The sequence below is a fragment of the Arachis hypogaea genome, chromosome 3 (assembly GCF_003086295.3).
Source record: "Arachis hypogaea cultivar Tifrunner chromosome 3, arahy.Tifrunner.gnm2.J5K5, whole genome shotgun sequence".
Lineage (NCBI taxonomy): Eukaryota > Viridiplantae > Streptophyta > Magnoliopsida > Fabales > Fabaceae > Arachis > Arachis hypogaea.
Window position 1 is genome coordinate 46,350,578 of NC_092038.1, and position 23,410 is coordinate 46,373,987.

Genomic DNA, 23,410 nt, shown 5'->3' on the forward strand with positions numbered 1-23,410 from the left:
CTATACCCGTCAGCCCATATATTGATTAATGAATTCTAATTTGTTTTCTTCGTTTTCTTTTAAAAAATCATTTCGGGTAACTATAATTTACGATTCAATTTTAATGCTTCAGCACTATGTACTTTATCCGGATAAGAAAAGGGTTACTTGTTCCAAAAATTACAAAGAAATCAAGCATCCTCTAATCTCTGAAAGTCCAATTCCAATAGATCAACAAATCAAAGATTCTGTTCCCGCTCAGGAAGTCTAACTTGGACCAAATGCATTATGCCATTCCAATATTTTTATTAATTGAATTTCGCATTGTAAATCCTATGAAACGAGTTCTTTACTTTGTATAATTGCTGTCTGGAGAGAATATACTTGGCTTACTTGTGATTGTAAAATTACTTATTTTATGTTATAGATATGTCTTAGTTGCACCACTTAGCATTTTCTTTTGATTTTAACTTACACATTTCGACGTAATTTTCTTTAAACTTTGTCAAGAATTTACCTAACTTTAAAAGACTTGCATACGTTTATTAACTATGCTTACATTTATATTCAATAAGGATAACTAAGGACAGTTTAAAATTACTTCAGAATACAAATCAACTCGTTAAAACCAAAAATAGAATTATTTATTTTTCTGAATCTTTGCACAATACTTCTAATATTTCCGAATATTTCAAAGTACTAAAAAAGGTCGAATAAACAAATTCAAATTCCTAATAAATAAAAATGGAAAATAAAATAAATATGGAATTGGGTTTTATAAAGATTTAACAGAGTCGATGAATTCCCTAAGTGGGTTGAGTGTTTTTTTTTTCCAACAGAAAATATCAATCCCTGCTTTCCCCTCTAATTTATGTTTTCTTACACTGCACAGGGTACATAAATATGACATGATAACCCATCCATTGAGAAAATTCAAAGCCATCTCTACTTAATTACCACCAACTACAATCAAAATCAACACACAAAATAACTTAAAACGGGCAATATCACTCTGATAAGGCAAGAAAACACAATCCAAGATTTGAAGTCCTTACTACAAAATGCAATTTGTGCCACCACTTTAGTTGTTGTCCGAAAGAGGCTTCCGAGCCAAAAAGAAGTACATAGGTGTGAATATCTCTTTCCTGAAAAAAGGTAACAAAAGCAAGTCAAGTTTCAGTAGTCCTCCTCTAGTGAGAATTGTTGTTAAATTAAACTAAATCGTATTTGATTCTCATGTGCTTCAATCGAAACTCAGATGTTTTCAGATTAGTGTCCTTCCAACTTAAGAGTCAAGAATGAGAATGAGACGAGATCAAGATCGGATGGATCACTGAGAGAGATACCACTATTCTTCCTTTTAAGATGATACACATTGAGACATTGTGTTTCAGTTCTATCGTGTTTCTCGCTGTCTCTGTTCTATGCAACTAAACATCATTGTGCATCTCTATGTATATGTATTTGTGTATCTGAGACACTAATCAATCGGAGCCGAATTGCCAAGAATGGTTTAAGAACACCCCAACCTTAGCTCCAATTGAAACAAGTATATAATATAAGAGCTTCAAATGTGGATAGAGAGTGACATTACAAAGATAAATGAGAAACTTACTTTCCGCCTTCAACTAGTCCCTCAGCAGCTTTCTCTAGAAAATCTTGAACCCTTAGACTCCCCTTTGGAGCCAATCCAGCAAATTCCAAAGCCTTGACCTACAAATAAATCAAATTCATCGTCTGAAAGACTCAAACTAATATCAAATTGAGTAATACAAAAAATCTTATCTTATATATATAAAAGGTAAGAGGTCTCGAGCAATAGCTTTACAATATGGCATGTCTTGCTTAATTAATAGACACGAGGATTTTATATTGCAAAATGGCATTTGATTGACAATGATTCACATACTTCGTTAAGTAATGCTGAAATTTTTATCCACAAAAAAAAATTCAACTATGATAAGAAATTTTCAAGATTAAAGTATTATGAAATAATACAAATAGAATACAATGTATAATTAACATTTCAATTTCAAGGAGAGGATAATGCTAGTATGCGACTCTAAAATTGATAATGCTACTCTAACTTGATGAAAATTTGTAATAAATATATTCTGTAATTGAGATTAAGATGTCTCAATTTGGAAATGACATTCTCAATTTGGAAGTGGCAAAATCCACTCTTAATTTTATTGTAATTTTTAATATGTTGCCAAATTACAATAGAGTGGAATTAAATCCAAATACTTAAAACGAATAAAATAATAGCTATGGTATTGAGTAAAAATACCATGTTTCTGGTAAAAAATCGTCCAACGGCTGTTAGACGGAAGCTACTCAATGAGAAGTGATTTTTGTCTAAAGGCTGGTACCAGGGAACAGGAGACTCCTTTGCAAGATCTTTTTCCCATATTATCTTCATACAGAAAAGGAATGATTCTCCCCTTAGCCAAATTGTCTATCTTTTAGAAAATCAAATAACAATATCGTCAAAATTGATAACTACTAAGATTTTATTGTTCACCTCAAAGCCTGCTTGCTTAAGAGCTTCAAGACACTTTGTAGTCGACCTAATGTCTGGAAGACCATCACCAATCTCAACTTCTGCCTGCAACAATGAATTTTACGTATTGAATTACAAAACATGAAGTTGTTTCCACAGAATTAATAGATAACATCTTCGTTTTTGTCCATATTTTACCTTTATTTTTTTATGTTCTTGGTTATTGGGATCAAATGCATCGGTCATGCACCATTCATATGCAGCAAAACATTGGCCGGGCTTCAACACTCTATAAATTTCTTTATAGCATCCATACTATTCCAAATTCATGAGGTTTAAACATGTTAGAAAATAAAAATTCCATCATTGTTGAAATTTACTGCTAACACATTTACTTCATGCAGTTATGTGTAAGGCTACGTTGAAAATTTATCCACAATCATTGACAGCTTACGGGCGCAACTGCAAAAGTAAGAATAAAAAGCTCGTAAGTGTATGAATTACAGTCACATACAGCATCAGGTGCATGGCAGGTGGCTTCAATTGCATACACTGCATCAAAACTGTTGTCTGGAATAGGCATTTTCATGAAATCAGCCTGCATTATCAAACTACTCTTAGCCAAAAGCTATGTCTTAGGCATTTTTATTATAAGCTTTTCCGAAAATAATATCCAACATATATAATTGGATAGGAACAATTTTACAATAATCTTGGATCCACATGTTGTGAAACTAGTAGGCTTCCAACTTGGAAAACAAAAATTAATTGATTTTGAAGTATCAACCTTAATGAAGTCGCAAGTCTTGTCTACTCCAGCTATACGATTGAGTTCCTGTCAAATAACAAAAAACTGTAAATGATGGAAATACTTTTGGAGTTGCCGTGAAGCAACATTTTTATTAATTATTTTTTATATAACCCAATAAACAAAAAAATAATTATAGTTCTGTAGTTAAAGAATCTATAAAGAGTATAACTTAAAGAAACTAGGTTCGATTTCTCACAATGACCATTTTGGAATTATTTTTACAAAATTGTGAGAGAGACCAAAAAATGTGAGAACCCAAGATTCAAATCAAACTACCCCAATTCTCTACATATAGGTATAGATACTATCATCGTTTAAGAAAATATGGAAAAGCAACATAAATACTTCATCAAGAAGGTCAAAATAATTGTTCAACTAACAGGAAGCTTAGGATGATAGACTTTGTGTATCAAACACTAGAAGATTCATGAGGATACTACAAAATTTCCAAGCATTAATGTGCTAAATACATAGTAACACTCAAATCAATGCATCAATTTTATGTGAGAAGACTCAAACAATTTTAACAATGATAGTACAAGCCTACATCAGATAGATATAGTGATTGAACCAGAAGGTCAAATAGTTTTGCCAATTACTTCTCAAAAGTCAAAACTTGTGTCAGCATGTTACATCTCACAACACATACCTTTCCTCTCAATATTTGGTACTCATTGTTATTCAACCCTGTAACTGATGTTGAGCTGCAGAAAAATACATTTAATCAATTTTTGTCAAGCATCAAAGGCAGAGCAGGGAAGAGCAAAAGGAGAGGAAGCCAAAAATGAAGAGTTATTGTTCACCTAAAGCGAGCAATTTCTCTCAATGGTCCTCCAATTCCGCATCCAACATCCAAAACCTAAACCCAAAAAAATAAAAAAGTTCATGAGTATTTACTAAAAATGTACTGATAACCAAATAACAAGATGCTACTTTGTTCTATTGAAATATCAAAACCTTCTGCCCAGGCTTCAGGCCAAGTTGCAAAGCAAGGAAATGCTCGTGACGTTTGATGCTTTCTCGAAGAGACTCACCATTCCATCTGAAAGAGAAGAAAAACATCAGCATGACCCAATTAACAGCAAAATATTGAATTTGAAATTGCAGAACGAAGCAACCAGACCTGTGTGCAAAATGGAAAGATTCTCCCCACCCAAACTCATAAAAGCTCGTAGCAAGATCATAGTATTTGTTAACCTGAAAAATATGCATTCTTATGATATCCTTTCTGAAAATAATCAAATTAGTTACAAGACGAGAAAATATAAACAAACATCACTTGTGTGATGGAAGGAGGATAGATGAAAAAAAGAAAAAGAACATATATGCATTGATTTTCTCTTTTCAAAAAAATAAAAATGAAAAGGAGATAGCTATGCGTTGATCATCAAAACATAATTGTGACAGAGTAACCAATCTAATTAACTAGATATCCATAATAATAGTCCAGAGCCATAATAATATATTTTATTGCTTTTTCTTCTTAATCTCTCACCATATCAGTGTAGTTAGCATTCCTATCTTCTTGTTTCCCTCCATAGTGAACATGATACTTCTCATACCTGAACAATAAGATCAATAACAGACAAAACCAAGATTACTAGTCGACCAATGTATGTATAAATAAACTGAGATTTATAATTTCCAAATTTAATAGCAGTAGAATCACCAATTTTCTGAAGCACATATGACTTTAATCTTAAGGGCTTAAGAACAACAATTATCAAGTTATTTTACATAACCAACACAACTTGTCCGATTATATTAGCAGCAAAACCAATGGAGATGCAGAACATTTTCAACAGTCTGTTCTAATTTTATTTCGTGTTGTGCTTAAAGTTGTATGCAGGGTAAAATTGAAAGAAAGATTTGATAATGTTACATCGATTAATGAATAAATATCCAAATTTTCATTGCGAATAGACAATCGACAGAAGAATCCTTCAATTTTCATCTAAAAACAGAGTCAGATTTTGATTTAAAATATCCAAAACAAGAAAATTTCTTTACTCAATGTTGCAACATTTATTATCAAAATCAAATCAAATTATCAAAAGGTAACCAAGAACAGAGAAAATTTGAGTAAATACAAAAAGAAGTGAACAGATTACTGAAATCACAAAAGAATTAACCAAATTGCATGTGTATATATCAAGCTAAAAAGTTAAATATAAATCTAAAAATTTCTTTACTAAATATTGTAACATTTATTATCAAAATCAAATCAAATAAAATTTAAAAAAAAACAACCGAGAACAGAGAAAATTTGAGTAAATTAAAAGAAAATCTGAACAGATTACTGAAATCACACAGAAATTCAACCAAAATGCGAGTATCAATATCAGAACCAAATTACACACACACACACACACACACACACATATATATATATATATATATATATATATATAAAGCTAGAAAGTTAAATATATAAATCTAAAAATTATTAAGATAAAGAAGAATGGCATACTTATCAACAGCATCTAGAACTTGAGCTTTGTTGATCTTGCCACCAACACCTGATGCCAAATCCATAGCGATGACTTAATTCAATAAACCACCTTTGAATCTACACACACAGAATTCCCAAATCAACATTCAAACATAAGTTAAAAAAGAAAAAAGCCGAAAATTAACAAATGAATGGGATGCCGAAATAAAGGAAAAACACGAATGTGACTGTGCAAACTGCAAAGAGTAAAAACTAGCATTGAATGCCAGAAAGAGTGTGAAAATACCTATGCACTGTTGATATTTTCAGGTAGTGTCTGAGTTTTAGAGAAGCTTGTTTGTTTATATGGAGAAGGATGGCCACTTTAAATTCTAAAATTTCAGAAATAGACAAATGAGGAATGAATTAAAATATCAGTTTAATTCTTAAAATTTTATAATATAAAATTTAATAAATTAATTAACTCCAAAAAGCTTTCATTAAGACAATTTTACGTTTTAAATATTTTTATAATTTTATATTTTACATATTTAATTTATTATTTTAATTTTACTTTGAATTTCAATTTTCTATACATTTAAAATTAGGGGTGTGCATGGGCCGGGTGAAACCGGGTTTGATGTGACCCAGACCCGGCCCGAAATATATATCGGGCCTATTTGTTAGACCCGAACCCGACCCTAGACCCGATGAAACCTATACACTTTCGGGCCACGATTATACCGGGTAAAAACCGGGTGAAAACCGGGCCGTTAACATTATATTACCTTGATACCTTCTTGTAAGTTAGCATGTAAAAATATCCAAATTTTCAAGACTCCAACTATTATTTGACATGGTAAAATTCACTTAGAAAAATATAATAAGAACCAACTTTTCTCTAAAATTAAAGCATAACCATAATCAATACTAATATTGCCTAATAACACCAAATATTTAAATCAATACAAATAACACAAGATTATGCATTAGTCTAAAGTCTTATGCATTTTAAATATAAAACATTAACTTATAGTCTTCTATATAATGACTAGTAATACAAAATATTAAGGTTTACAATACTTAAATTTCACATAATAATAGCCATCATCCATCACTAATAACACAAAATATTAATTGTGTATGATGACTGGGCCACCGGGCCGATTTCGGGTGACCCGAGATATGGCCCGGACCCGACCCGAAATAATGACCGGGTCTATTTTTAAGACCCATACCCGGCCCTAGACCCGATAAAATCACACCAAATTAGCCCCAACGGTGTTCGGGACCGGGCCGGATCTTCGGGCCGGACCGGGCCATGCACACCCCTATTTAAAATAATTCGTAACCCAATTCAACACTAACAAAATCACTGCATATTCATAGTCAGCAAACCCAATTCATAAACCAATTCAACAGTAATATTTCACCCATTTCAGCTTTTCAAGTTCAACCTCTGCCATATTCTAATCAGATTCATAAATCAAACAACAATAAAATTAACAGAAATAACATCAATGAATCAACTATTAAAAATTAATATAGAATATTAGAACAATTGAAAAAAAACGTACGTGTTGACTGTTGTTGTAGCTGCAGAATCGAGCAGTGCAGTGCAGTGCAGGCAGCAACACCCGCGGAAGAGAGGCGAGGGAGGGACGGAGGCGCGGCGAGACGCGAGCACTCACCGGGAAGCACAGCTGCAGGAAGAGAGGCCAGACGCGAGCAGTGGAGCACACCGGGCGTTGGGTGCAGTGATGGCGGACGAGCAGAATACGAGGCAGAGGGAGCAAGACCGCTGGCGAGGGACGACGAGCGGAGAAGACGCGGCGAGACGCGAGCGTGCGGTGGATCCGGCAAGAGCACAAGATGCGGTGGATCCGGAGGAGACGCGATTCGCGAGCACACAATGCGGTGGATCCGGCGAGAGGGGGCAGCGCTGTGGCTGTGTGTCAGAGTGATAGTGGAGTTACTGAACTAAAAAAAAGTATACGGGGAGTTAATGTAGCGTGACACTGTGACTCTGAGCACGTGAGGATGCGTTGGCTTTGTGGACTTATCTGCGAAACAGCACTTTGGGGAATGAACGTGCAATCAAGTCCATGTCAACGGGCCCCGCGAGGGCCGTCCCTGTATCCCTTGAATTGGTAATGAAGAATTAGTAATTACTAATTACTCATCGAATATTTGTATCCGCTGATATTTTCTAAAATTTAAATCATTCAAAAAGTTGAAAAAATACTAGCTGGACTTCAATGACAGAGTAACAACACTCACATAGTCTATGTCGTATACTACGCAAACAAAAAACCCTTTTTTCTTGACAGAACGAAAACAAAAACCCTAGTAGTTAGGATTCAGTCGTAATGATATTTGTCTTATAATATATACATTTGAATTCAATATTTAACTGAGATTAACAGTAAAAAAAAATCTTTAATGTTAAGTATGTAAATGTAAAAAAATACTAAATACTAAAATTAATTATTATATATTTATACATAAATACATATATTATTTAACTTATTTTAAATATATATTAATATATATATCTAGCATAGATAATAAATATATAATGTGTATGAGTATTGTGATTTTTAATATCTAAGATTAGAAACTCTTCAACCTATTCCCTTATTTAAAAAGCAATCCTATAGTCATTAGCTAACGATGTCAAATAATACTTAAACCAAGTCAATGCCACAAAAAAATTAAAGAATTTAATTATACAAATTCAATTAAATAATTTTTTTATATAATCAATATATTAAAATTAAAGTCAAAATTAAAGTAGCCAAATCTTATATTCAAATATCCAAATCAATGTCAAATAATGTAATATCATCAAGAGACAAAAATGTAGGAAAATTGCCAAATAATTACACTTTGTTTGAATATATGATGAAAAAAAATGAGAAAAAAAATAAGAAGAAAAAAATAAAAAAAAAAGTGAATTTTTTTTGTATGTTATTTAGATGAAGAGAAAATAGATGAAAAAAATAAAAAAAATTTTTTGCTTGAATGAAAAGAAAATTAAAAAGAGAGAAAATTAAAGTAGAGTAAAATTATGTTAATATCCTTTTTTTTTTGAAGCAAAGAAAGCTCAACACAATAGAGTGGAGCAACAAGTTAGGTATTACAGTAAAAGAAACAAAAGCATAAATCTCCTGTCATCTCCAGCATTGCCATCAACCACCACCAAAAGGATCACTGCCAGTCCATTCTTTGTAATTCAAAAGCATTCTCTGTTGGATGACCTCAACACCTGCTTCCTTATTATTGAAAATCCTAGCATTACGTTCCAACCAGATGTTCCAAATCACTGCAAAGAACCCAGCCAGCCACATCTTCTGCTCTTGTTTTCTCTTGTGCCAGCCAGTCCAACTCTCAAATAGCCCTCTGATGGTTCCTGGAATCGCCCAATCTCTACCAACAGACCGCAACCACGTGCACCACACCTGCCATGTCATTTCACACACAAGAAATAGATGTTGTACAGATTCTACCTCCTTCTTACAGAGTACACAAATAGTATCACTGTGAGTAAAAACGCCTAACCTACTCAACCTCTCTTTGGTATTTATCCTACCAACAAGCACAAACCATCCAAAAAGCTCAATTCTCGGAGGCACCACTCCTCTCCATAATGAGCTTGTGAAACTATAGCTCGTGATCGCGGCTGACAGAGTATCCGATTGTAGAACCTGCATAAAGGAGTTGGTAGAAAACACACCCTTACTATCAAACTTCCAAACCACATTATCCTGTCTACCATTTGATAGCTTTACTGGCTGAAGCCTCTCATGAAGCTGATGGACAAGTTCCAGCTCCCATTGGAATAGCTCTCTTCTCCACTGGAAGTTCCATATCCAACTAAACCCATCCCAAAATCCACAATCCCCTATCATAACACCTTGTTGATTTGAAACAGAGAAGAGTCTTGGAAAAGTCCCTTTCAGCGGCCCACCTTGCAACCAGTTATCTTTCCAAAACAGGGTGCTCCTTCCATTCCCTACTTCCATCGCCAGGCCAGTAACCAATTTATCCCTGATCTACTGCTCCTTTATATTTAACTGGCATATATCCTTCCAAGGCCCTCCTTTAACCGGGAACTTCTGATTTACCAACACGACACCCGGGTTCAAATTGTTACAGGAGCAAACAATCTTCTTCCATAAGGGGCAATCCTCTTTTGAAAACCGCCACTACCACTTAAACAAGAGCGTTGTGTTCCGAAGCACTGCATCCCCAACCCCCAAACCTCCAGCCTTTTTCGGTGCCTGAACCAGCTCCCACTTAACTAGTGGGATACCATCATTACCATCCCCCTTACACCACATAAATCTCCTTTGCAAAGCAATCAGCTTGTCCGCAACCGCCTTTGGTATCTTGTACAGACTTAAGTAATACACCGGTAGGCTATTCAGCACCGATTTAATGAGGACAAGCTTGCCTGCTTTGTTTAAAATCTTCGCTTTTCATAGGCTGAGCTTCTCTTCCACCTTATCTATGATTAGTTTCCAAGTCTTCACCAGCCTCGGATTTGCACCTAAAGAAATTTCAAGGTACCTAACTGGTAAGACAGCTTGCTTGTACCCCAGTAGGCCACACGCCTGTTCTACCCATTCCTGCTCACAGTTCACGGATATCAGATTCGACTTATCAAAATTGATGCTCAACTCCGACATCAACTCAAAACACCGCAATAGTCTCTTATAATTCACCACTGTCTCTGTTTTCGGGGGACAAAAAAAGATCGTATCGTATACTTTATTAATGTATTTAAGTCATTTTTTCTAAGAAAAAATTGGTTACTCAATTTAACATTCAAGACTTTAATATATTATTTTTATTAATAAAAAATATTTTTTATAGTTCTCTTTTTCATTATTTTTTAAATGCCATAAACAAAAAGATCTAACTCTGTTTTCCAAAGATCATATAATAAAATCGTACACAAAGATTATATACAATTTCTAAATAATATAAAATACTAAAAAGAGTAACAATGAGCATTACAATAATATTTTGTAATCATAAGCCAGTTTCAAAAAGAATAATTCTTCAAAGTTAGAGTCATTAGCATACATCTACTTCAAAAAAATAATTCTATATAGTTAAAGTCATATGCACACATGTACTTCAATAAAAAAAAGTTTTTTAGAATCAAATATATTAACACATGATCCATTTCTGCTTGTAGTACGCAGTATATTCGTTGTACCCAAATATTTTCAACTATTATAATTCCTGCACAAGCATAAACATAAAATATAAATTAGCACATAGTTGATAATAATAAATTATTTTTTTATATTTTTCTATTCAAACAAACAATTATTCTGAAAGAGATAACAAAAAAATGATTTGTAACCATTTGTTAACATAAATATAACAGAGAAATATATGTTATTCAAATACATGAACCTATACTTATACTTTACGGCAATGAACACAGAATCAATTGTTAAAAAGCAATAACTTCAAATTAACCAAAAATTAAGTGCATATAAAATTATATTTCTAATGGTGAATGTTTTCTGGAAGTACCATGTCTTCTAAGGGAACACCAACAGCAGTCATAATATGGAAAAGAGCATCCAGTCACATTTCCGATGGGATACCAAAAAGTTGGCGCTTTTTCTGCTCATTTTCACATAAAAATTGACATTGCATCCAGTATGAACCTACCAAACCCAATTCAGTCAACATATCACATACATCTTATTCGCTATAAAGGCGAGGCCTACTTTGTTGCATGATAGCTAATCCTTTTTTAGGCTTTCAGTAATTGCAACTTGTCTTTCTATTAATGAGACTTGTTTTTTAGCAACCAAAACCTGCCTCTCAGCCACATAAGCTTGTCTCTCAGCTGATTCAACCTGCCTCTGAGCCATAGCAACCTTTACTCAGCCACATCATATAGTTTGCTAGAAAGATAATTACCTTCTTTTACAACATCAGTCATGCTAGTAATTTCCAATGCAACTTTCTCATATTGCGCCTCCAGAAAATCATTCATAGGAGCCTTACGCTTTGTACCTCTTGAAGTTGAAGTCCCTCCTAATTGATTTGGCTGACTATAAGGAGCACTTGGTGAATCCAAATTAGCGAAAATGTAGTGGTATCATGTCACATGTTAATATCTATGTCAGCAAACCCAACTTTTTCAAATGAGTCATTCAAGCAGTCAATGAGATCTCTGTCAAGTTGTTGAATCCTTTCTCGTGAAGTAGCACCCCCTTTACCAGTAGCTCTATCAGCTCTGAACAACTCCTTCAAAGTATTATAATGCTTAAGTTGTAATTTTTTTTTCATTTTTTCTGCATGTGGTTTCTCCTCCATAAAGAAATGTTGATTAGTTTTTTTTTAACTAAATAAAAATATAAGTAATAAAAGCAAAGTTTAACATACCTTAATAAAGTCTTGCCACACTTTTTCTTCAGCTTCAAATTTTCTAGTAATAAGATTCCATGTTAATCCAGTTAAGTGATGAAATAAGTCATATGCTTCAGTAAAATGATTTTTCAATGTCTTCATTCTATTCTTAATGTGGTTTTTAGTTATGTACTGGCCTATTGCTATGCTCAAAGTCTTCACAACATTGGCATATGCTTCGATTGTCCACGAGCCATCATGTCTATTACCTTTCAATGCTTCTTCTGCTAATGCATTCAGCAACACTTCATCCATATCATCAGACCATTTTAAGTTGTCTTTAGAAGGTTGATTAGGTTCTATTATTTTATTCCCTTTATTTGGCATTATTTAACCTGTAACATTTTCTAAAAAATCCAGTTAAACAAATCAAACTATAAACTATATATATGAAGCATATAAGCACTCATAATGTTTGATACACATTTCACATTTTAGCTGCAATGTTATCTCTTAACAATGCTGCATGTCTATATTCCTCATCACGTTAATTTGATTGTGATCTATCTACGTTGTGTTCTTGTAACAACTCTGGGTTGACTGGATCAATTATGGATTGATCAACATCGATACCCATCAAAACGTTATGCAATATACAACATGCTAGAAAAATGTCTCTCATAGTTTCAAATGAATAATAAGGTTCAGTGTCACCAGATATAATTGAAAATCTTTTCTTTAGAATTCTAAAACATCTTTTGATGACATTTCTTAATGAAGAATGCCGGTGGTTGAATAGTTCTTTAGGATTTTGTGGCTCACGTACTAAATACTCTTTCAAGTGATAGCAAACACCTCTATATGGTGTAAGGGTCACTGGCTTTAGCATAAATCCAGCATCGCCTAGATAAAATTTTCCTATAATAGTTTGATACACAAATTAAAGTATAACATAATGTGACTATGAATTTAACTTCATGTAGTTGATGTCATAAATTACACTATCACAGACCTTTGAGAATCCGAATTGGGTATTCCCTACTTAAAGCATCTTTCAAAATTATTGAGTCAGAGGCTTTTCCTTATCAACCGGATAACACATAAGTGAATTTCATATCAAACCTACAAGCAGCAAAATCATTTTGTGTGGAGTGATCTTTTCTTCCACGAAAATGAGGGGCTTCCACCCTTGGTACCTTCACATGACTATGAGTTCCATCTATGGCTCCGATGTAATCCTTTTTTTAGAAAATATATTGGCATCTTAACATAACACTTTTATAATTATTCATTGAGAATTATATAATTGTCACTAACTAGAGTGCGAATTTGTGACTTGCACAACTGAACTGGCAAGTGCACCGAGTTGTCCAAGTAATACCTCAGGTGAGTGAGGGTCGAATCCCACAAGGATTGCCGGATTGAGCAAGCTATGGTTATCCTGCAGATCTTAGTCAAGCGAATGGAAAGATAGTTGTTGTTTGTTGTAGGCGCATGAACAAAAAATAATAATGAAACATAAAAACAGTAACGAGATGTCAGTTAAGGCTTCAGAGATGCTTATTCTTTTGGATTAACATGTCATACTAACTACTCAAACGATGAATAATTCCTTCAATGGCAAGGTTGTAAGTGATTAAGCCATTGGTCGTGGTCATTAATCTCCTCAGATCCAAACCAAACACCCAAACAGGCTAGATCAATTTACGAGAGGGTGAAGCGCGCGCAATTCAATCTCTTGATGATCATATTCAAAATGCCACAGACAAGGTCGGATCTTCCGGATCAGAGAATGACATTCTATGATTCTAGCCCTTAGAGCCACAGGAACCTCAATTACCCCTGACTAACAGAATTTCATGTCACATATCCCAATTAGCCCAAGTAACTTATTGGAACCCGTGATGCACTCTCAAGCTATAGCTCAATACTATCCGGGTCAAGACTCGTAAAGAACTCATGTAGAACAGGTGGTCATACTTTCATTCTACCTCAAATTCATAAGGATGAAGAACGACAATGCATCATAGAATAGAATCAAACATAGATTGAAGTAGAAAAGTAATTGTATTAATCCATAGGAATCAACAGAACTCCTAACCTTAACATGGGAGGTTTAGTTGCTCATAATGTATAGAAATAATGTGTATGTGCTTCTCTCCTCCTGGGAGGCATAGTCCTCAGGAAGAAGGAAGTTCCTTATTTATAATAAAAACTCTAAGACTACCTAAAAGATATTGTTTTAAATTATAAAAAGAAAATAAAATAAGCTAAGAAGTGCTAAAATCCACTTTAGGGCCCACTTGGTGAGTGTTTGGGCTGAACTTGGTGTCCAACTGGGTTGAGTGGGCGTTGAACGCCCACTAGGGAGTGCCCACGCTACTTCCTTTGCTCTCTTGGTGCATTGAAGACCAGTTTGGGCGTTCAACTTGGGAGGTTGGTCCTGTTTGGGTGTTGAATGCTAGAAAGGGGGTAGTTTGGGCGTTCAACGCTCGTTTTGGGCAGTCCAATCCAAAGAAAAATATAAACCATTATATATTGCTAGAAAGCCCTGGAAGTTAGCTTTCCAACGCTGTTGAGAGCCGTCAATTGGACCTCTGTAGCTCCAAAAATGCTCGTTTGAATGCATGAAGGTCAGGATTTGACAACATCTGCTATCATTTCTTTGCCTCTGAATCAGATTTTGCCAAAATTTGCCAATTTCACCCAAAAATCACCTAAAATCATAAGAAAAACATAAAATCTCAAAGTAGTATCCAAAATGTGAATTTTGCACTAAAACCTATTAAAACATAATAAAACTTAACAAAATATACTAAAAACGCTAAGAAAACAGTGCCAAAAAGCGTATAAAATATCCACTCATCACTAACTAAATTAAACGAGTTAGTACCTTAAAAAAACGGATAGAATCGACTATTATTAAGTATTTCATAAGGAATATCCTCACCAGATGGTTGTTTCAAAAATTATCTCTCTAATGATAGAATAGTTTGTAGGATATTGTGAAAGTGATGACTGATTGTCTCCCCTGAGCGGTGGAAGAAGAAAGACATGGTTATAATTTTAACATTATGCCCTATAATATGTAAGAATTTAGCGACTTGCTTTTCAACCGTAGAGCGAGTTGAATCCTTTACTTTACCAGTTTCTCTTAATTTTTGACACAACTGCCTAAATACTTCAGGGTCCATACGTATGACATCTGGCATTTTTCAAACTTCAATAAACGTGTCATTAACTGAGTACACCCAATTTCTCTTTTCAAGTTGTCATTATAAATTTACCTAAGCCTATATTGTGATAATAATTCTGATAAACGCAAGACATGCATTGTAACACATGAAAGAGATGTGACACATATATTTTGTCTCTTTTGTAACTCTTCCCTTACAGTAGTTAAAATTTGTATTGGCTCAAGATGATGTAGGTTAGTAATAGTCATTTGATTTACTTAAAATTATGCATCGTGTATGATGTTTGTTCTATCTTCAACGATATTTTCGTTATCCATTGGTGCACGAAAATTACTTCACACTATGTAATTCCGCACAACTAACCAGCAAGTGCACTGGGTCGTCCAAGTAATACCTTACATGAGTAAGGGTTGAATCCCACGGAGATTGTTAGCTTGAAGCAAGCTATGGTTATCTTATTATTCTTAGTTAGGATACCAATAGGGTTCTTTAATTTCAATTGTAAAAAGAATGAAAGGGCGTAAAATAAATAATTGTACGCAATAATGGAGATTATGTTGGAGTTTTGGAGATGCTTTGTCTTCTGAATTCCTGCAACATAATGCTTTCTCACTTTCATACATGCAAGGCGCCTTCCATGGCAAGCTGTATGTAGGGCATCACCGTTGTCAATGGCTACTTCCCATCCTCTCAGTGAAAATGGTCCAAATGCTCTGTCACAGCACGGCTAATCATCTGTCGGTTCTCGATCATGTCGAAATAAGATCCATTGATCCTTTTGCGTCTGTCACAACGCCCAAAACTCGCGAGTTTGAAGCTCATCACAGTCATCCAATCCCAGAATCCTACTCGGAATATCACAGATAAGGTTTAGACTTTCTGGATTCTAAAGGATGCTGCCAATGGATTCTAGCTTATACCACGAAGATTCTGATTAAGTAATCTAAGAGATACTCATTCAATCTATTGTAAAACGGAGGTGGTTGTCAGGAACACGTTCATGGATTGAGGAAGGTGATGAGTGTCACGGATCATCACCTTCTTCATAGTGAAGCGCGAATGAACATCTTAGATAGGAACAAGCGTGTTTGAATGGAAAACAGAAATAATTGCATTAATTCATCGAGACGCTGCAGAGCTCCTCACCCCCAACAATGGAGTTTAGAGACTCATGCCGTCAAAAGGTACAAAGTTCAGATATAAAAATGTCATGAGATACAAAATAAGTCTCTAAAAGTGGTTTAAATACTAAACTAGTAACCTAGGTTTACAGAAAATGAGTAAACTAAGATGGATAGTGCAGAAATCCACTTCTGGGGCCCATTGGTGTGTGCTGGGGCTGAGACTTATGCTTCTCACGTGCTTGGGCTGTTTCTGGAGTTAAACATCAGGTTGTAACTTGTTTTTGGCATTTAACTCCAACTTGCAACCTGTTTCTGGCGCTGAACGCCAGAATGCAACATGGAACTGGCGTTGAATGCCAGTTTACATCGTCTATCTTCGCGCAAAGTATAGACTATTATATATTACTGGAAAGCCCTAGATGTCTACTTTCCAACCCAGTTGAGAGTGCACCAATTGGACTCCTATAGCTCCAAAAAAATCCATTCCGAGTGCAGGGAGGTCAGTATCCAACAACATCAACAGTCCTTTTTCAGCCTAAATCAGATTTTTACTTAGCTCTCTCAATTTTAGCCAGAAAATACCTGAAATCATAGAAAAATACACAAACTCATAGTAAAGTCCAGAAATATGATTTTTGCCTAAAAACTAATAAAAATCTATTAAAAACTAACTAAAACATACTAAAACCTACATGAAATTACCCCCAAAAGCGTATAAAATATCCGCTCATCACAACACCAAACTTAAACTGTTGCTTGTCCCCAAGCAACTAGATAAATAAAATAGGATAAAAAGAAATCAAAAGGCAATAATATCTCACAGTTTTAAGTGAAGCTCAGATTCTAATTAGATGAGTGGGACTAGTAGCTTTTTGTTTCTGAATAGTTTTGGCATCTCACTTTATCCTTTGAAATTCAGAATGACTAGCATCCATAGGAACTCAGAGTTCAGATAGTATTATTGATTTTCCTAGTTTAGTATGTTGATTCTTGAACACAGTTACTTTATGAGTCTTGGCCGTGACCCTAAGCTCTTTGTTTTCCAATATTACCACCGGATACATAAATGCCACAGACACATAACTGGGTGAACCTTTTCAGATTGTGACTTAGCTTTGCTAAAGTCCCCAATTAGAGTTGTCCAGAGTTCTTAAGCACACTCTTTTGCTTTGGATTACGACTTTAACCACTCAGTCTCAAGCGTTTCACTTGGACCTGCATGACACAAGCACATGGTTAGGGACAACTTGATTTAGCTGCTTAGGCCTGGATTTATTTCCTTGGGCCCTCCTATCCATTGATGCTCAAAGCCTTGGATCCTTTTCACCCTTGCCTTTTGGTTTTAAGGGTTATTGGCTTTTTCTTTTTCTTTATCCAATGATTTTTTTCACTGCTTTTTCTTGCTTCAAGAATCAATTTCATGATTTTTCAAATCATCAATAATATTTCTCTTGTTCATCATTCTTTTAAGAGCCAACAATTTTAACATTCATGAAATTCAATATAAAAAATATGCACTGTTCAAGCATTCATTCAGAAGACAAAAAGTATTGCCACCACATATAAATAATTAGAATTTTCCTTATTAAGAACTCGAAAAAATTAAATTGCCTCTTTATTCTAAAAATCTACTATTTTATTCATGTTTGATGATGATGAGAAAAATAAATTATAACTTAATTGGAAATAAAATTAAAATAGATATACTAATTACTACTACTCATATATAACTTCTAAGGTAAATTCCTATAAGAACAACTATCACAGAGTTAAAGCTAAGATTAGGACTCAACAACCTTTATTTTGGGAGGTGGATGTTCCTCTAGTCTGTGGGGTGCTTGGTCCTTCAAGAGATAATTTTTTACGCTTTAGTTCCTTCAAGTCACGCCTTTGCTCTTCTTGTTCCCCAAGCAATTTGCAAAGCATGCTATTTTGATTATTCTTTTCTTCCTTTATTTGGTCCATAGCTTCTTGCAACTTGGTAACAGATGCTTCAAGATGATCTCAGTATTCAATTTGAGGGATTTCCAGGAGGAATTCCTGTGCTCTCCTCTTGATGGGGTCATCCTGCACTTGTTGTCTTTCCATTGATATTTTGGTGATTGGTCGCTCAACTGAGATATACTCAGTTATTTCCATCTTCACTCCAGCATCTTTACACAGCATAGAAATTAAGCTTGGATAAGCCAATTTGGCATCTTTGGAGTTTTTATTCGCAATTATGTAAAGTTCACACTTCTCTTCCTAACATAATGCAGTGGATCATCACTGCTCTTTTAATGGTGACTTCAGAGCGGTTGCTAGTGGGCAGTATAGAACGCCCAATGAAGTCCAGCCAGCCTCTGGCGACTGGTTTGAGATCTTCTCTCTTGAGTTGATTTGGGACGCCCTTGGTGCTGGTGGTCCACTTGGTTCCAGGGAGGCATATGTCCTCTAGAATCTTGTCCAGGCCCTTATTTGTTCTCATTATTCTCCTATTAAAGGAGTCTGGGTCATCTTTCAGCTGAGGTAGCTTAAAAATATCCCTGATTTTGTCAGGGTGGATGTGAACAATCTTTCCTCTGACCAAGGTCCGATAGTCATAGAGGGCAGTTCCAGATATTCTCTGACTGTCTGTTTGCCACAGATTAGTGTAAAATTCCTGAACCATGTTTCTTCCCACCTTTGTTTCAGAATTAGCTAGGACTTCCCAGTTCCTATTTCGAATTTTCTCTTGGATCTTCGGATATTCATCTTCTTTCAGATCGAATTTAGCTTCTGGGATCACTGACCTTAAACCCATTATTTTGTAGTAATGGTCTGAATGTTCTTTGGTTAAGAACTTCCCTTGATTCCAAAGTGGTTTTGGAATACTCTCTTTCTTGCCTCTTGGAGTGGGTTGTTTTCCTTTAGGAGCCATGATCTTAGTGGGTATGGTTTAGTGATCACGAATAAACACACCAAACTTAGAGGTTTGCTTGTCCTCAAGCAAAAGAAAGGAAAGGAGAGGGATATAAGGAGAGCTAGTATCGAATGGTGGATGAAAGGAGGGAGGCTGAATGTGGATTTAAAGGGAGGGGGTGGGTTTTCGAAAATTTTGAAGAAAGATAAGATAGAAAATATGATTTGTAAAAGATAAATATGATAGGAAAAAGATATAATTTAAAATTAAAAAGTTGTGAAAGATATTTGAAAGAGATAAATCTGAATTTTTATTTTGAAAAAGATTTGAGATGAATTTGAAAAGATAATTGAGTTTTGAAAAAAAAATTGAAACGAAGTTGGATGGGATATGAAAAGGATTTGTGTTTATGAATTAAGATACATTTGATATTTTTGAAAAAGGGATTTTAGAAATTAGGATTAAAATTTTTGGAATTGAAGGATGAGAGTTTGTAACATGTTTATGCAAGAAATCATGAATTGAAATATGAAAATTGGAAAAAATGTGAAGTAAAAACGAATTTACCTCCTCCCCACAATCCTGGCGTTAAACGCCCAAACACTGCATGTTTTGGGCGTTTAACGCCCATTTGTAGCCTCTCCTTGGTGTTCAACGCCCAGCTGTTGCTTCTGGCTGGCGTTGAACGCCAGAAACTCCTTTGTCACTGGGCATTTTTCTGAACGCCCAGGATGCTGTGAATCTGGCGTTAAATGCCCAAAAGGTGCTTCTTTCTGGCATTCAACACCCAGAAGATGCTTCTTTTGGCGTTTAACGCCCAGATGGCTATCTCTACTGGCGTTGAACGCCCAGTAGATGCTTCTTTTGGGCGTTGAACGCCCAAAACAGCTCTTACTGACTTTTTCGCACCAGTGAGCTTCTTTTTGCTGTTTTATTCTCTAAATCCTTCTGTAACTCTGTGAACTCATGCAATTGCCATTTTACCTTGAAGAAAATTAATATGAATCTTATAAAAATCAATAATTGAAAAATAAACTTTGTTAATGGCTGGGTTGCCTCCCAGCAAGCGCTTCTTTATTGTCTTTAGCTGGACTATTACTGAGCTTTAATCAAGTATCCGTTTTGAGCATTCTTGCTCAAAATTGCTTTCAAGATAATGTTTGACTCTCTGTCCATTAACAATGAACTTTTTATTAGAATCATTATCCTGAAGTTCTACGTATCCATATGGTGACACACTTGTAATCACATATGGACCTCTCCACCGGGATTTCAATTTCCCGGGGAATAATCTGAGCCTATAATTAAACACCAGAACTTTCTACCCTAGCTCAAAGACTCTGGATGACAACTTCTTATCAAGCCATCTTTTTGCTTTCTCTTTGTATATTTTTGCATTTTCGAAAGCATTGAGTCTAAATTCCTCTAGCTCATTTAACTAGAGCAATCATTTTTCTCCAGCTAACTTGGCATCAAGGTTTAGGAATCTGGTTGCCCAGTAGGCCTTATGTTCCAGTTCCACTGGCAAGTGACAGGCTTTTCCATACACAAGCTGGTATGGAGAAGTTTCTATAGGGGTCTTGAATGCTGTTCTGTATGCCCACAGAGCATCATCCAAGCTTCTTGCCCAATCCCTTCTACGGTTAATCAGAGTCCGTTCCAGGATTCTTTTAAGTTCTCTATTAGAGAGTTCAGCTTGCCCATTTGTCTGTGGATGATATGGAGTAGCCACCCTGTGGCTAACTCCATATCGAACCAAAGCAGAGTAAAGCTGTTTATTGCAGAAATGAGTGCCTCCATCACTGATTAGTACTCTAGGGATACCAAATCTACTGAAGATGTGTTTCTGGAGGAATTTTAGCACTGTCTTAGTATCATTAGTGGGTGTTGCAATAGCTTCCACCCATTTGGACACATAATCCACTGCCACCAGAATATAAGTGTTTGAGTATGATGGTGGGAAAGGCCCCATGAAGTCAATACCCTATACATCAAACAACTCAATATCCAAGATCCCTTGTTGAGGCATGGCATAACTGTGAGGCAGATTGCCAGATCTTTGGGAACTGTCACAATTAAGTACAAACACTCGGGAGTCTTTATAGAGAGTAGGCTAGTAGAAGCCACATTAGAGGACTCTTGTGGCTATTTGCTCACTTCCAAAATGTCCTTCATACTGTGATCCATGGCAATGCCAGAGGATATTTTGTGCTTCTTCTTTAGGCACACATCTACGGATTACTCCGTCTGCATATCTCTTGAAGAGATATAGTTCATCCCAAAGATAGTATTTTGCATCCGTGATCAATTTTTTTGATTGCTGCCTACTGTACTCTTTGGGTATGAATCTCACTGCCTTGTAGTTCGCAATGTCTGCAAACCATGGTACTTCCTGGATGGCAAAGAATTGCTCATCTGGAAAGTTTTCAGAGATCTCAGTAAGAGGGAGGGACGCCCCTTCTACTGGTTCTATTCGGGACAGGTGATCTGCTACTTGATTCTCTGTCCCTTTTCTGTCTCTTATTTCTATATCAAACTCTTGCAGAAGCAACACCCATCTGATGAGTCTGGGTTTTGAATCCTACTTTGTGAGTAGATATTTAAGAGTAGCATGGTCAGTGTACACAATCACTTTTGAGCCTACTAAATAAGATATGAACTTGTCAATGGCGTAAACCACTGCAAGTAACTCTTTTTCTGTGGTTGTGTAGTTCTTCTGTGCATTATTTAAAACACGACTGGCATAGTAAATGACGTGCAGAAGCTTGTCATGCCTTTGTCCCAATACTGTACCAATGGCATGGTCACTGGCATCACACATCAGTTCAGATGGTAATGTCCAGTCTGGTGCAGAGATGACTGGTGCTGTGACCAGCTTAGCTTTTAGAGTCTCAAATGCCTGCAGACACTCCTTATCAAAGATAAATGACGTGTCAGCAGCTAGCATATTACTCATAGGTTTGGCGATTTTTGAAAAATCTTTTATAAACCTCCTATAGAATCCTGCATGCCCCAGAAAGCTTCTGATTGCCTTAACATTGGCAGGTGGTGGTAATTTTTCAATTACCTCTACCTTAGCTTGATCCACCTCTATTCCCTTGTTCAAAATTTTGTGCCCAAGGACAATTTCTTCAGTCACCATAAAGTGACATTTTTCCCAGTTTAAAACTAGGTTAGTCTCTTGGCACCTCTTTAGAACAAGTGCTAGATAGTCAGGACAGGAGCTGAATGAATCTTCAAATACTGAAAAGTCATCCGTGAAGACTTCCAGAAATTTTTTCACCATATCAGAGAAAATTGAGAGCATGCACCTTTGAAAGGTTTCAGGTGCATTGCACAGGCCAAATGACATCCTTCTGTATGCAAATACTCCGGATGGACATGTGAATACTGTTTTCTCTTGATCCTGGGGATCTATTGCAATTTGATTATAACCTGAATATCCATCCAGGAAGCAGTAGTATTCATGACCTACTAGTATTTCTAGCATCTGGTCTATGAATGGTAAAGGAAAATGATCCTTTTTGGTGGTTGTATTGAGCCTTCTATAATCAATACACATACGCCACCCTGTAACTGTTCTTGTAGGAACCAGTTCATTTTTTTTTCATTATGAACCACTGTCATGCCACCTTTCTTAGGGACGACTTGGATAGGGCTTACCCAGGGGCTACCAGAAATAGCATAAATAATCCCAGCCTCAAGTAATTTAGTTACCTCCTTCTGCACCACCTCCTTCATGGCTAGATTCAGCCGCCTTTATGGTTGAACCACTGGCTTAGCGTCACCCTCCAATAGGATCTTGTGCATGCATCTGGCTGGGCTAATGCCCTTAAGATCACTGATGGACCACCCAAGAGCTGTCTTGTGTGTCCTTAGCACTTGAATTAGTGCTTCCTCTTCCTGTGGCTCTAAGGTAGAGCTTATGATTATAGGAAAGGTATCACCTTCTCCCAGAAATGCATATTTCAGGGATGGTGGTAATGGTTTGAGCTCGGATTTGGGAGGTTTCTCCTCTTCTTAAGGGATTTTCAGAGGTTCTATTATTCTCTTTGATTCTTCCAGATCAGGCTGAGCATCTTTAAAGATATCCTTTAGCTCTG

General features: G+C 35.7%; 1 protein-coding gene across 5 annotated transcripts; it reads right to left on the minus strand.

Annotated features, from left to right (window-relative positions):
- Positions 1-724: 724 nt before the first annotated feature.
- Positions 725-7,829, minus strand: LOC112790500 (cycloartenol-C-24-methyltransferase). 5 transcript variants are annotated; one of them, XM_025832932.3, is made up of 16 exons: positions 7,302-7,756; positions 6,032-6,116; positions 5,764-5,862; positions 4,789-4,855; positions 4,417-4,490; positions 4,251-4,335; positions 4,097-4,152; positions 3,943-3,997; positions 3,270-3,317; positions 2,997-3,080; positions 2,681-2,797; positions 2,504-2,587; positions 2,270-2,395; positions 1,595-1,692; positions 1,035-1,124; positions 725-942 (listed from the first exon to the last, which is right to left on the minus strand). In XM_025832932.3, the coding sequence occupies exons 3-15, from the start codon at positions 5,826-5,828 to the stop codon at positions 1,061-1,063; spliced, it is 1,023 nt and encodes a 340-aa protein (XP_025688717.1). In that variant the 5' UTR covers positions 5,829-5,862; positions 6,032-6,116; positions 7,302-7,756; the 3' UTR covers positions 725-942; positions 1,035-1,060. The 5 variants fall into 5 exon arrangements, with proteins under 5 accessions (XP_025688717.1, XP_072089047.1, XP_025688715.1 ...); XM_072232946.1 differs by lacking the exon at positions 6,032-6,116; XM_025832930.2 differs by having other exon boundaries at positions 725-1,124.
- Between the last annotated feature and the right edge of the window lie 15,581 nt (positions 7,830-23,410).